Genomic DNA, 16,032 nt, shown 5'->3' with positions numbered 1-16,032 from the left:
GGCTGCTCCTCTTCCTAGATCACATGAATACTGTCATCACATGGCTTCTCTTCCTATTACATGCCGCCAATAGCAATTGATGCATCTTCTTTCATAAACAGACAGTGTTAGGTCATTATGCCTTGACAAAACAAACCACCAAACAAGTTTCCACAAACGTGTATTTACAAAGTGCAACGATGCTTTTTAAAATGTTACATTTATTTTGAGAAACAATCTGAGGATAAAAATGCATTTTGTACTGGGCTGTATTTTTGAGACATTCAACAGTTATTACAAATCTGACAGTAACTTTATATCATTAAACTTTGACTTGTACACAGCCAGTTTGGAACAAAACGAGAACACAGTCACAAACAACACCGCACAGAAGCTCAAAACTTTGATCTTACAAGGCCTTACAAAACGTACAGCCTTTTTTGCAATGTAAAACATAAAAACATATCAAAAAGTTAGGTTCTTAGTCTAATAAAAATGGCAAGTAAATTACAAATCAGGCAATTATTCGTAATTCCTCAAAACACCAGGGTTGGAACTGAATGGTAAGTCTAAAATTTGTGTCATTTCCAAAGATTATTTAATGATTATTTAATAGTGTGAAGAATGTTATTTAAATTGCGTATTTTAAGATACATAAAATGCTATAAAATAGCCTTAGCAAAAAAAAAAAAAAAAGAGAATAGGTAATTTATTTCATAAATGTTTTAAATATGATTTCCATCACAGAAGGTAATTAAAAACAACACATCAACTGAGATGTGATGGAAATGACACTGTGTTTTAAATATACACAACGTTTTAGAGACATGAATATGCATGTCTGTGAGTCCACTGTTGGACATTGTTAGTGGGCAAATGAAATCAACTGTGTTTTTTTAAATCTTTTATTTTCTCCACAGGGCCAACAGAGCCCATAGTTGAAGAAACATGATTGATAGGTCTAAATTTGGTGTGCTTTTTATTAAGCATATATGCAGCTATTGTAGGTAACCAATTTGGCTTATGTTAAAACATGGCCCTCCAAAATAAGGTGGTGATAAAGCAAACAGTTTGGTTGTAAAATGCAATTACGTCCCAGCACACTACTGTCAAAATATGAATTAACAGAGTTAAAAACATTCTTTAGGTTTCATAAATGATTTCACAGCTAGCCCAGTATAATCAGTGCACAATCCCAAAGTTCAAACATAAGGCATTCCAAACATATACAAACATATTCAATGTGCACTGAAAACGTACATAATAGCTATTGAAATACTTGTAGCAAAACAAATGTAAACAACCACGCTTTATACAAGAGCAGCTTATGGAAGTGCTGTTTATGAATAACCAAAAATTTCAACAGGAGAGAAAAACCTACAAAGTGTTCAACTGTGGCTCACATGTTGCAGAAGAACACTTACACTTACCAAGACGGCAAAGATACTGAACCTCTGTGTGGGACGCTTTCACAGAAATTAGCAAATGTCACTTACAAAACAAAATATCTTATTATTATTCACCGTAAATACTTTGATATACATCACCTTATTTAAAAATCACATTTTAGTTTCTGCTCATTGACAAGAATGAGATATCTAATATTCCACCCTAAAATATTCAAACAATTAATTGAGAGCATCGGATCCGATCAACTCTCTGAGGTTCAAGATATACAGTCTCCACTTTAAATGTACTTTACATTTTTTAATATTTTGCTGCTGAACTCCTGAAAGTTGGCACTGCCGATTTAAAGGCATACTGTATAAAAGTCCACAGAAAGTACTTATGGCAATTGCACTTGCTCAGTTGTGAAGCTCTTTGTACACTAAACCACAGTGCCTTAAAATGTTGAAATCTAGTGACCCAGGATCACAAGAGACAGAACTACACGTCCACATTGACACACACATTAAAGCTTCAGTATATAGTACAGATTAGGGGTGTAAAGGTTCTCGGACCCATGGACTTTTCACCGTGGTTCTTCTCAAATCTGACAACACATCTACTATAATATGGTTTGTTGAAAATAACAATGTTTTAGTAACAAAAGTAACAACAAAGTAACAACACAGATAGCAGCACATGTTGCTATCTGTGTTTAAACTAAACTCATTTAAGCCTTGCCAATTTAAACATTCAAGCGCAGGAAGATGCAAAAGAGAACTCGGGCACGCTGTGATAAGATTGAGTTCTCTTTCAAGTCTTGTGCTTGAATGGACAAATTCACACACAAATTATGTCAACATGCCCATCTTGGTGAGTAATCCTAGCGAACATAGTAGGTTATGTCTTAAGTGAATGTAAACAGTCGAGAAAGACAACGCATGTGCACCAGTATCAGTGTATTGGATCCATATATCATGTCCTAAAGTGACAGCAGCCTAAAATTCCAGCTGCTGTCTGTGTTTTTAATGTTCATCAAACAACAAAAGACAAAGAAATCACTCATTGCTCTTGACTGAATAGCATTTGTAACTTTAATAATGATTCATCTTTATTTAATTTATACAGTGAAGATTATATGCAATGTTATTTTACATTTGATTACTTTATTCCGTTTTTGTAACTAAAAACTACTGTTGAATGCCGGAAAAGCACTGTATCATTTTATTTGTATCTTTGCTCTATTTTATTTATTTGTGCTGTTGCTTGTAGTTTGGTTATTTGTTCTTATTTTCTTTATTTTTATTTGACAGTAGTCCTTTTCCCCCTGAACATAGCACATACTGACCATACCGGGATAAAAACTGAAGCATGAGTCATTTGAACCATTACACCCCTAGTACAGATACTTGAGGAATCGCCCCTTGCAACTCACATTTTAGCATTAGCAATTTAGCCTCATCACCGAGCTGCTATGTGGAGTCTCTTGGTATGCTTCTGTGAAACCTCACAGCCTGTCTTTGTGGAAAGCTTGGCTTGTTTTTTTTCTGATCCCAGCGACATAGCAGGATCATCTTGAAAGTGGTCCGAAAAGTCTTGTTGCAAAGGGCATAGCACATAGGATTTACTGTACTGTTAACATAGCATAGCCAATAGCCTAGCGCCCAGAGGTTCTCAGGTATGCAGCCATTGCAGAAAGTGTTTACTAGCACCATGATGTTATAAGGTGTCCACGTTATAATGAAGGCGAAAAGGATGGCGCTTAGCGTTTGTGCCGCTTTCTTTTCTTTTATTAGCGACATGCGCTTCCGCTTGGTGATTTGCGTCCTTGTGCGAGCTGCGAAACGCTTTGCTAGAGCTGCCTCTTTGAAAGTTATGGGTGCTGAGGGAGATTTGATGGTGGTGCCGCCGCCATCTGCGCTTGGATCAGTCGAAGGCTGTATGGAGGACATTGACTGAACTTTAGCCATTCTTCCAACAAAACGCTTGTTCCCGTTGGTGACGGAGCATGAGATGCTGCTATCCCTGCCGTCCTTCTCTACAGGTGACTGTAACGGATCTTCCTCAGTGTCCAAATCTTCACAAGAAGTAACTTGGGAGCTTACAGCTGCCCTCATGCCAGGCAGATTGAGAACAATGGAGAAGATCGCCCGTGTGGTGGATGGTGCTCTCTCGTCATCGTCAGACGAGCCCGAGTGGTCGGCGGAAAGTCCAGTGTCGTTGTTGTTCCAGCTGTCACTGCTGCTCTGATCTGCCTCCCGGTGCGGCCCACCTTTATCCCTGCCACCCGACTTCCACCCCCAGCAGTGGAATCGGCTGCTAAGACCGTGAACGGTGCTTTGTTTGTGACCAGGTTGGCCCAGTTCGAAGCTGCTGCAGCTTCTAGAGCTCCCCCCTGTAGTGCGAAGGTGAAAACGCGGTCGTTCGACACCCACAAACCGTCCGCCTGAGCCTTGTAACCCTGCAAGTTCCCGAGAACGGTTCTCCGTCTCTCTGTATATTCGCCAGTATAGAACACTCATTATTGTCACTGGCAGGTAGAAAGCCGCCATTGCGGTGCAAAATGTAATAATGGGCTCGGAGAGAAACTGAATGTAGCATTTATCCGGTGGAACGGTCCTTTCCCCAACAAAATACTGCCAAAACAAAATGGCAGGTGCCCAAAGTATGAGTGACACAAACCATGCCAGACCGATCATCAATCCTGCCCGCCTCGTGGTACGTTTGGCACGGTACGTCAGAGGCCTTGTAATGGAGAAATAACGATCGAAGCTAATGACCAGCAGATTCATGACAGAAGCATTGCTGGCTACATAGTCTATGGCTAGCCAGAGATCGCATGCCCAGTTTCCCATTGCCCAATGACCCATGATGATGTAGGCAGTGTACAAGTTCATAGAGATGACCCCAATGATGAGATCTGCCACGGCTAAACTCAGTAGGAAGTAATTGTTAACCGTTTTAAGCTGCCGGTTGACCTTAAAAGACACCATGACCAAGATGTTGCCGATGATAGTAATAAGGGACAGCAGTCCTGTAAAGACAACGATGAGAATGACCTGCCAGAGTGTGTGGCCGCCCAGAGGATCATAGGATTGACCTTCAACCTCAACATTACTTCCATTGAGCGTGAAAACAGCACTGAGGTTGATGAGGCTTGCGTTCTGGAGCAGAGGCCACGGAGTGGATGCCGGGTAGATTCCCACTCCCAGGGCATCGGATGGAGTGAACAGGCCCAACTCTGTGCTGTTGGAGTCCATCGTGCAGGCCGGGCATATTCTGAGCAAAAAGAGAAAATAATTAGTTTATGTTTATTCATCTCACATTTATGTTAAATCTTTGCAGTGAAACTTTATAGTAACTGCTCTCAATACAAAGTAGGGACACTTCCTAAATAATGTAAGATTGCTGTTGCTTTATATCTACACTAGAGGGTGATGTGGATCTATTAAATCAACAGATCTATCTTTGCATAAAACTTGGAAAGATTCAAAGAAATCCATTTTCTAATACAGCATAACATGTATTCTGTTCATCTTACTGCTTCCAAATATGTGGATGTTAAAAGCACCAGATCATTTTGTGGAACAGAAACTAATTATTAATCAATTTGTTCTTTCAGTGAGAAAAAAGAGTCATTCAAACAGCTCATTTCATTAAGCCTTAAATTCTTTAATCTTAAATAAATTATTTTTATTATGAGAATACAGCTGATAAATTATTGAATATACTGTACCATACAAAATTAAGAAACTGCCCCCCCCCCAGCTGATTATCCCCCCATCTTGTACTGTACTCGAACAAATGCTCACACTAAAAATGTTTGTAAATGTATATTTTTAAATAAAAAAAATATGGGGGGAAAAAACCTTGGAAAGATTTTTAGTTTGCTTTGTTACTTGTTCTATGGAATTTAAATTCCACTGTACAAAAGAGAAAAACTTTTTTTCCCATGTGAATTGGACTAATTTTTTTCTCTAAAAGTTTCCCCAGACACAAACAAGCTCAGGTAGCTCATTAATGGGAGAAAAAAATCTACTTGGTAATTTTTAAATATAATTATTGTAATAAAGCCCATTTTAATAGTATTAATGATAATGTTAAATTATATCGTGTATAAGTCAAAAGGAATGCATTTCAGATGTTTTCACATCTCGATGAAATGGTACATTCAAAGAGATAATGGACATATAACACCAAGTTTATCATAAAAATGAAGATATTCATCAAAATAACTGTACCATTTTCACAGAAATGTTAACCGCCGTCTCTCTGCAATAATTACATTCCATTAAATCGGAATACAATGTGTGCTAAAACGAGTTTATATGCTAAATCACAGACTCGGCATGTACTGACAACTAGCAGATCAAACTATGCAGTGTTTCTGAAGAACATTTTCAAAACAGCTATTATGTTCAAGTGAAAAGCAGAACTGTCTGCGAGTTAGCAGGCACACGAACAGCAGGAGAAAATGTTAAAATTGAGAAAGATGAAAGATGGGCGAGGAGTTTCTTTACTTAGATCCTGCGAGAGGAAGTTGATGCATAGCTTTCCCAGAATGCCTCATACAAACGCACAGTTAATCTCAATGATAGAGGCAGAGAATAGAATGTAACTGGTTCATGGCCAAGGACGGCTGAACGTCTCATCTATTCAGATGAAAATGATATGTAGGTCTTGACCAGAAGCTGCACGCAAATACACACACACACACACATCTTCTTTCTGTCTTTCTGGAAAAAAGACCTTACGAAGTGGCGATCTAACTTCAGAAATAATTCAAAAAGACTGCTGACTTCTGCTCTAAAAGGAAGGATGACAATCATAAAGCATCATTCAGCAGAGCAGGCCTACATTACTAAATATAGTCATCATAAACTTTAAAAAGCTGAAAGCTGAAAGCTGATTTTGAACCGAGAACATATGTCTCTCTCTCTCTCAAACTCTTTTTCATCTTGATACGGCAGTGGGATCCGAGGAGTAAGTCAAAGATGAGAGTGAAAAGTAGGTGAGATTCAAGAGGGAGCAACAGCCTGATCACATAAAATCACAGTATATTCACATTGTCGCTAAGATACCATATATGGGCTTGAATATTTAAAACATAGAAAAGAACCCGCACACACACACACACACACACACACACACAAAAGACTCTGAGGTAATTAGCTATTGGATTCAATCTCAGTTCTACTGCAGCGGAAACGAAGGGATAATTACTTTACAATAGAGGCAGATCAAAGAATACATACATAGACAGTGTTTATAACTGAGGGAACAAAGCTGTCACAGAATCTGGTTTGTAAAAATTAAATGTTGTCTTAAAAAATGTACTTGATAAATGCTTCATTCAGTAGGAAAACTCAGCTTTTGTTTGTGTAATATTGGTTAAAATAATCTCTATACAATACATTAGTGTTTAATACATGCTCTGAAAATAAACAATGAGCGATATCTCAGTATTTAAAACAGGCATTGCAAGAGGAAATATCAGTGTTTAACTAATCAGAAAACAGATTCAGTTCCGATCGACTCTTGATTGGATAAACAACGAACAAAGCTGTACTTTGTGCATACCCACATATCACTTCCATATTATATACACCGATCAGGCATAACATTATGATGAAGTGAATAACACTGATTGTAATAATAATAATAATAATACTTTAATTATTATTAATAAAATTATCTATTCATCACGGCACCTGATAGTGGGTTGGATATATTAGGCAGCAAGTGAACATTTTGTCCTCAAAGTTGATGTGTTAGAAGCAGGAAAAATGGGCAAGCGTGAGGATTTGAGCGAGTTTGACAAGGGCCAAAATTGTGATGGCTAGACGACTGAGTCAGTTCTTTGGGCAATGTTCTGCTGGTAAATCTTGGGTCCTGCCATCCACCTACCTAAGCATTATTGCAGATCATACACTCTTTCATGGAAACGGTGTTCCATGGTGCCTGTGGCCTCTTTCAGCAGGATAATGCACCCTGCCACAAAGCAAAAATGGCTCAGGAATGGTTTGAGGAGCACAACGAGTTTGAGGTGTTGACTTGGCCTCCAAATTCCCTAGATCTCAAGGATCTGCAGCTAACATCTTGGTGTCAGATACCACAGCACACCTTCAGGGTCTAGTGGAGTCCATGCCTCGACGGGTCAAGGCTGTTTTGGCAGCAAAAGGGGGACCAACACAATATTAGGTTATGTAGGTCATAATGTTATGCCTGGTTGGTGTATGTCTACAACATCATCTACATTTAAGTAAAATAAGAATTGTTTTATTTTTATTAAGTCATGTCACGCCTAAGAAACGTCTCGGGTTATGACTATAACCCTTGTTCCCCGAGAAGGGAACGAGACACTGCGTCGTCGAGTGACAACACTCTGGGAACGCCCACAGCGTTACGCATCTGAAGCATGAATGAAATCAAGCCAATCTGATTGGTGTTGCGTCGTGACGTAGTAGATAACGGCATACCCGGAAGATACAAAAAGGAAGCTGATGCAAACACACACTAGCTCTTTTGCGATGAAGCAAGCGCTCTAGCCGTGATAGGTGTGGCGACGAGACGCAGTGTCTCGTTCCCTTCTCGGGGAACAAGGCTTATAGTCATAACCCGAGACGTTCCCCTTCGAGGGAACTCGCACTGCGTCGTCGAGTGACAACACTCTGGGAACGTTAATACCCACTAGGCCACACCAAATCACCCCACGTCCCAGTGTGAAGCTGGGTACCCAGGCACACTTAGGACGCAAGAACTCGAGCACCAGGCGTCACCGGGAGGTGCAGACTGTAGAATCTTATGAAGGTGTGCGGGGTGGCCCACCCGGCCGCCTCGCATAACTCTTGAAGCGAGACGCAGAAAGGAGGGCAACTGAGGAAGCCATGCTCCTGGTGGAATGGGCCCTCACGGCCATGGGTGAAGGCAAATTGCGCACCCTATAAGCCGTGGCTATAGCCTGGACGATCCAGTAACTGATCGTCTGAGTTGACGCAGGCAGCCCCTTCTTGGGTGAGCCAAAGCACACCAACAACTGGTCTGACCTTCTCCAATGGGAAGACTTCTCTAGATAAATACTCAGGGCTCTGACCGGGCAGAGCAGATGAAGTCTCCCCTCTTCCGCCGTCAGGTGGGGAGGGGGATGGAAAGCCTGAAGAGCCAGAGACCGGGCTCCCTGAGATGGAACCTTGGGAATGTAACCCGTTCTAGGGTGAAGGATGGCCCTTACTCTGCCGGGGGCAATCTCCAGGCAGGTTGGCGTGACCGCCAAGGCCTGGAGATCTCCCACTCTCCTCAGAGAGGTAATGGCGAGTAGAAAGGCCACCTTCAGGGTCAGGTTCTTAGGCTCAGCCAGCTCCAGTGGCTCGAAGGGGGCCTCAGCCAGCCCTTCCAGAACCACCGCCAGGTCCCAGGTTGGGACTCTGGAGCGAGCCGCAGGCCTCATCCTCCGAGCCCCACGGAGGAACTGTACAACCAGGTGGTGCTTCCCCAAGGGTCCATCACCTAGAGGTGTGTGGAAAGCCCCAAGGGCAGCCACGTACACCTTCAGGGTGGACGGGGTAAGACCAGCAGAGAAGCGATCTTGGAGGAACTCCAGCACTGGACCACAAGCCACTGGGCAGTTAACTGGATCCACCTCACGCTCTCTACATTAAGTGGAAAATACATTCCACTTGAGGCTGTACAGTCTCCTGGTAAAAGGAGCCCTGGAGCTGAGTAAGTTCTCGACCACTTCTGCTGACAGGCCCGCCTCTAGGTACCGAGCCCCCTCAGGGGCCAGACCCAGAGGCTCCAAAACTCTGGCCGGGGGTGAAATATTGTGCCCCCTGCGTGAGAGAGCAGATCCCTCCTCAGAGGAACCTGCCACGGAGAGCCGTCTAGCAGAGCTATGATGTCCGAGAACCATACTCGAGTGGGCCACCGGGGTGCTACTAAGAGCAGGCTGATGCCCTCCCGGCGGACCCGCTCCAGAACTCCCGGGAGCAGAGCGATCGGGGGAATGCGTACAGACGCAGCCTCGGCCACGTCTGCATCATGGCGTCCAGCCCTAACGGAGCTGGATGCCTGAGAGAGAACCACAGTGGAGAGTGGGACGTCTCTCGAGACGCGAACAGGTCCACTTCCACTGGGCCAATCTCTCGCACATGGCCTCCACCACCTCTGGGTGGAGTCGCCACTCCCCGGGCCTCAGCCCCTGCCTCGACAGGATGTCTGCTCCCAGATTTTGGTCCCCGGGAATGTACATCGCCCTGAGGGACGATAACTTCCCCTGGGACCACAGGAGGATTTGATGCGCCAGTCTGCATAGAGGGCGCGACCTCAAACCCCCCTGGTGATTGAGATACGCGACAACCAAAAAATTAAATGTTGTCTTAAAAAATGTACTTGATAAATGCTTCATTCAGTAGGAAAACTCAGCTTTTGTTTGTGTAATATTGGTTAAAATAATCTCTATACAATACATTAGTGTTTAATACATGCTCTGAAAATAAACAATGAGCGATATCTCAGTATTTAAAACAGGCATTGCAAGAGGAAATATCAGTGTTTAACTAATCAGAAAACAGATTCAGTTCCGATCGACTCTTGATTGGATAAACAACGAACAAAGCTGTACTTTGTGCATACCCACATATCACTTCCATATTATATACACCGATCAGGCATAACATTATGATGAAGTGAATAACACTGATTGTAATAATAATAATAATAATACTTTAATTATTATTAATAAAATTATCTATTCATCACGGCACCTGATAGTGGGTTGGATATATTAGGCAGCAAGTGAACATTTTGTCCTCAAAGTTGATGTGTTAGAAGCAGGAAAAATGGGCAAGCGTGAGGATTTGAGCGAGTTTGACAAGGGCCAAAATTTTGATGGCTAGACGACTGAGTCAGTTCTTTGGGCAATGTTCTGCTGGTAAATCTTGGGTCCTGCCATCCACCTACCTAAGCATTATTGCAGATCATACACTCTTTCATGGAAACGGTGTTCCATGGTGCCTGTGGCCTCTTTCAGCAGGATAATGCACCCTGCCACAAAGCAAAAATGGCTCAGGAATGGTTTGAGGAGCACAACGAGTTTGAGGTGTTGACTTGGCCTCCAAATTCCCTAGATCTCAAGGATCTGCAGCTAACATCTTGGTGTCAGATACCACAGCACACCTTCAGGGTCTAGTGGAGTCCATGCCTCGACGGGTCAAGGCTGTTTTGGCAGCAAAAGGGGGACCAACACAATATTAGGTTATGTAGGTCATAATGTTATGCCTGGTTGGTGTATGTCTACAACATCATCTACATTTAAGTAAAATAAGAATTGTTTTATTTTTATTAAGTCATGTCACGCCTAAGAAACGTCTCGGGTTATGACTATAACCCTTGTTCCCCGAGAAGGGAACGAGACACTGCGTCGTCGAGTGACAACACTCTGGGAACGCCCACAGCGTTACGCATCTGAAGCATGAATGAAATCAAGCCAATCTGATTGGTGTTGCGTCGTGACGTAGTAGATAACGGCATACCCGGAAGATACAAAAAGGAAGCTGATGCAAACACACACTAGCTCTTTTGCGATGAAGCAAGCGCTCTAGCCGTGATAGGTGTGGCGACGAGACGCAGTGTCTCGTTCCCTTCTCGGGGAACAAGGCTTATAGTCATAACCCGAGACGTTCCCCTTCGAGGGAACTCGCACTGCGTCGTCGAGTGACAACACTCTGGGAACGTTAATACCCACTAGGCCACACCAAATCACCCCACGTCCCAGTGTGAAGCTGGGTACCCAGGCACACTTAGGACGCAAGAACTCGAGCACCAGGCGTCACCGGGAGGTGCAGACTGTAGAATCTTATGAAGGTGTGCGGGGTGGCCCACCCGGCCGCCTCGCATACCTCTTGAAGCGAGACGCAGAAAGGAGGGCCACTGAGGAAGCCATGCTCCTGGTGGAATGGGCCCTCACGGCCATGGGTGAAGGCAAATTGCGCACCCTATAAGCCGTGGCTATAGCCTGGACGATCCAGTTACTGATCGTCTGAGTTGACGCAGGCAGCCCCTTCTTGGGTGAGCCAAAGCACACCAACAACTGGTCTGACCTTCTCCAATGGGAAGACTTCTCTAGATAAATACTCAGGGCTCTGACCGGGCAGAGCAGATGAAGTCTCCCCTCTTCCGCCGTCAGGTGGGGAGGGGGATGGAAAGCCTGAAGAGCCAGAGACCGGGCTCCCTGAGATGGAACCTTGGGAATGTAACCCGTTCTAGGGTGAAGGATGGCCCTTACTCTGCCGGGGGCAATCTCCAGGCAGGTTGGCGTGACCGCCAAGGCCTGGAGATCTCCCACTCTCCTCAGAGAGGTAATGGCGAGTAGAAAGGCCACCTTCAGGGTCAGGTTCTTAGGCTCAGCCAGCTCCAGTGGCTCGAAGGGGGCCTCAGCCAGCCCTTCCAGAACCACCGCCAGGTCCCAGGTTGGGACTCTGGAGCGAGCCGCAGGCCTCATCCTCCGAGCCCCACGGAGGAACTGTACAACCAGGTGGTGCTTCCCCAAGGGTCCATCACCTAGAGGTGTGTGGAAAGCCCCAAGGGCAGCCACGTACACCTTCAGGGTGGACGGGGTAAGACCAGCAGAGAAGCGATCTTGGAGGAACTCCAGCACTGGACCACAAGCCACTGGGCAGTTAACTGGATCCACCTCACGCTCTCTACATTAAGTGGAAAATACATTCCACTTGAGGCTGTACAGTCTCCTGGTAAAAGGAGCCCTGGAGCTGAGTAAGTTCTCGACCACTTCTGCTGACAGGCCCGCCTCTAGGTACCGAGCCCCCTCAGGGGCCAGACCCAGAGGCTCCAAAACTCTGGCCGGGGGTGAAATATTGTGCCCCCTGCGTGAGAGAGCAGATCCCTCCTCAGAGGAACCTGCCACGGAGAGCCGTCTAGCAGAGCTATGATGTCCGAGAACCATACTCGAGTGGGCCACCGGGGTGCTACTAAGAGCAGGCTGATGCCCTCCCGGCGGACCCGCTCCAGAACTCCCGGGAGCAGAGCGATCGGGGGAATGCGTACAGACGCAGCCTCGGCCACGTCTGCATCATGGCGTCCAGCCCTAACGGAGCTGGATGCCTGAGAGAGAACCACAGTGGAGAGTGGGACGTCTCTCGAGACGCGAACAGGTCCACTTCCACTGGGCCAATCTCTCGCACATGGCCTCCACCACCTCTGGGTGGAGTCGCCACTCCCCGGGCCTCAGCCCCTGCCTCGACAGGATGTCTGCTCCCAGATTTTGGTCCCCGGGAATGTACATCGCCCTGAGGGACGATAACTTCCCCTGGGACCACAGGAGGATTTGATGCGCCAGTCTGCATAGAGGGCGCGACCTCAAACCCCCCTGGTGATTGAGATACGCGACAACCAAAGTGTTGTCTGAGCGTATCAGGACATGGTGGCCGTGGAGGTCCGGGTAAAAAGCTCCTCAGAGCTTTGTAGACCGCCAGCATCTCCAGGCAGTTGATGTGCCATGAGGAAATGCCGGGTCTCCCACAGACCTCTCACAAAATGGCCTTCCATGACCACGCCCCAACCAGTGAGGGAAGCATCTGTTGAAGCGGCTCTCCGGCAACATGATGCTCCCAGCACTGGTCCTTGGGACCGGAACCAAGGTTTCCGCCATATGACGAGGGAACGAAGGCATTTGCGCATTACCCTGATCATATGAAACGGATTTCCCCTCGGGGAAAACCCCCTGGCCCTCAGCCACCACTGTAGGGGTCTCATGTGCAGCAGGTCAAAAGGTATCACCTTGGACGCTGCTGCCCTGAGCCCCAGCAGTCTCTGAAACTGCAGTGAGGTAGTACAGTGAGGCTGCGGCCCGGCTTCACTCAGGAGACCATCGCCAGTATGGACTCCACGCGTGCGGGGGACATTTGTGCCCGCAACGACGTGGAGTCCCATACAACCCCCAGGAACGTAGTCCACTGGGAGGGTGTCAACACGCTCTTCTTCGTGTTGAGTCTCAGCCCCAAGCATCTGATGTGGGCCAGAACGACATCTCGATGCCGAACCGCCACCGCGAGGGGAGAGTGCCAGGCCAAAGGGAAGAACCCGATATTGGTACGCTTCACCCCCGAAAGCGAACCTCAGGAACTTCCTGTGACATGGAAGGATGGAATATGGAAGTATGCGTCCTTTAGATCTATCGTGACGAACCAGTCCTCGGACTGGATCTGACTCACGATGGCTGGAATTATGAGCATCTTGAACCTGAATCTCCTCAGAGACCGATTCAAGAGCCTGAGATCTATTATCGGACGCAACCCACCATCCTTCCTTGGAACTATGAAGTACCGGCTGTAGAACCCGGAGTCCCTGTCCGCCAAAGGAACCTGCTCTATGGCTTCCTTGGCTAACAGGGCTTGTACTTCTTGTTCCATAACCCGAACCTGCTCTGGGCCGACCACAGTCCGGACCACCCCGTTGAAACTCGGGGGAGGAGAACCGAACTGCAGCCTGTAACCCAGCTCTACAGTCTGCAGGACCCATGTAGATACACTCGGAAGGCATGACCATTTTCGGTGGGCGCACACGTTCTCTGCCCAGTCGCAAGTCCCCTTGGAGGCGACGAAGGCAGCGTGTGTGCGCGGGAAATCAGTGAGGCCCGAAGCGTCTTTGACGGCGGGAACACAGCACTGATTTCCCGAGAGCTCCTGGGGGAAAACGACCTCGGTCGCTCCTACCCGGGAGAGGGGGCTGGCCAGCAGGGGCCTCATCTAAGGGAGCAGCTCGACAGGGCCACAACACTAGGGCGGACACTGCGCCTAGCAACCGCCTGAAACTGATGTGTCCCGCAGGCCACCAGGCGGCGAGAACGACATCAACTTCAGGAGGGCTCCCTCTTAGATGAATATCCAGACAAGTCAAACATGCTTGGGTGACAGACCGATTAAAGTATCTAACTTATCAAAGTCAGATAACATGACACTCAATTCCTCAGAATTAAATGTCATCATAATCACCCAACCCGTGCAACCTAGTCTGAATAACAGGCTGAATAAAAAATACATCTAACTCCTCACGTTAGATAATACTTTAATTTAATTCCTCAGAATTAAATGCAGCCATAATATGGTCTGAATGATAGGCTGAATATCTAACTCCTCAAAGTCAGATCCTATATTATTTAATTCCTCAGAATTAAATACAGCCCAAATCATCAGACGATACTGTTTTATTGTATTTATATGGCTCGTAACCATACGTTGCCTCAGCAACGTGGCTCGAGCCGTTATAATACAATTGGCTTTCATTCCTCGGAAAAAAAGTCAAACAGGCGCGAGGCTGAAACACCCGAAAAGTGCACGGTAGTACGCGTCGAGATATTTCTCAATGAAAACAGCCAGCACCCTCAGGCGCTGACCGCATGCCTCGCACCCAACAGTATCCACAATACAGTGAAACATGGTCAGAAATGACACCAGACGATACTGCTTTATTGTATTTATACGGACTCGTAAACCACACGTTGCCTCAGCAACGTGGCTCGAGCCCTTATAATACAATTGGCTTTCATCCCTCGGGAAAAAAAGCCAAACAGGCGCGAGGCTGAAACACCCGAAAAGCGCACGGCAGTACGCGTCGAGATATTTCTCAATGAAAACAGCCAGCACCCTCAGGTGCTGACCGCATGCCTCGCACCCAACAGTATCACATTTCACCGTATCACGTTGTATCACTTTACTAGCAGACTCGAACCTACGCGCTGCCTTTTTTTTTTTTTTTTTTTGGCAACGCGAGATTGAATCTTGCATAGGAAATGGCGAGCCTCGATACGGAGCACGTCTAATTCCTCAGAATCAGACAGCTCACGCATCGGGTCCTCCACCCCGGGGGAAGAAGCCGCAGCGCGGGCTTCCACACGGGGAAGGAGAACAATGGAACTTTCAAACAGGGAAGGAGAAGATGCTTCAGCACCCTCTCAAGTTCCCCTGACAGCCCATCTGCGAGTCCCATGATTGATCAACCGTGCTGTCTTTTTTTTTTTTTTTTTTTCAACAGACACGGGACCAGCCACGGGGTTCGCGAGCCCTGCTTGTGAACAACGTTGGTAGACAAACAACATCAAATAAGACTGACAAAACACAGAACGCTTCGCTGAAGAGCAAAAAAGCTAGTGTGTGTTTGCATCAGCTTCCTTTTTGTATCTTCCGGGTATGCCGTCATCTACTACGTCACGACGCAACACCAATCAGATTGGCTTGATTTCATTCATGCTTCAGATGCGTAACGCTGTGGGCGTTCCCAGAGTGTTGTCACTCGACGACGCAGTGCGAGTTCCCTCGAAGGGGAACACCTTTTATCAAAATATTATATAAATATAATAATAATAATAATATAGTATATCATTCAAAATATATGCAGAATTCTCCAGAATGGATTTTGACCATGGAAAAATATGTTATATGGAGCTGGGAGTCAAATTGGCAGCTGAAAGAAATACCAGTCACATTTTTTCATGTTTTTGAAACATTATTATCATCCATGTTGAAAACAGCTGCGCTGCTTAACATTTTTGTGGAAACCATGATTTTCTTTCAGGATTCTTTGATGAATATAGAGAACAGAATTAATTTGAAATAGAAATTTTATCTCACATTACACACAAGGTTCGGGAGATGA

At 45.8% G+C, this 16,032-nt stretch overlaps 1 protein-coding gene across 2 annotated transcripts in view; it reads right to left on the bottom strand.

The window, feature by feature from the left end:
- Positions 1–188: 188 nt before the first annotated feature.
- The window catches only part of chrm3a (cholinergic receptor, muscarinic 3a), a 166,652-nt gene continuing 150,808 nt past the window's right edge, over positions 189–16,032 (bottom strand). The window contains exon 3 of one of the 2 annotated variants that reach the window (XM_079833099.1): positions 189–4,644. In XM_079833099.1, the coding sequence (XP_079689225.1) occupies positions 2,838–4,625 (1,788 nt within the window). In that variant the 5' untranslated portion in view covers positions 4,626–4,644 and the 3' untranslated portion in view covers positions 189–2,837. The remainder of the gene's footprint in view (positions 4,645–16,032) is intronic. The other variant, XM_079833098.1, reaches the window with a different exon arrangement.

The sequence above is a fragment of the Gobio gobio genome, assembly GCF_949357685.1.
Source record: "Gobio gobio genome assembly, chromosome: 13".
In the NCBI taxonomy this organism is placed as follows: domain Eukaryota; kingdom Metazoa; phylum Chordata; class Actinopteri; order Cypriniformes; family Gobionidae; genus Gobio; species Gobio gobio.
Note: the sequence above shows the minus strand (reverse complement) of the source record. Positions and strands in the feature narration are given on the sequence as shown.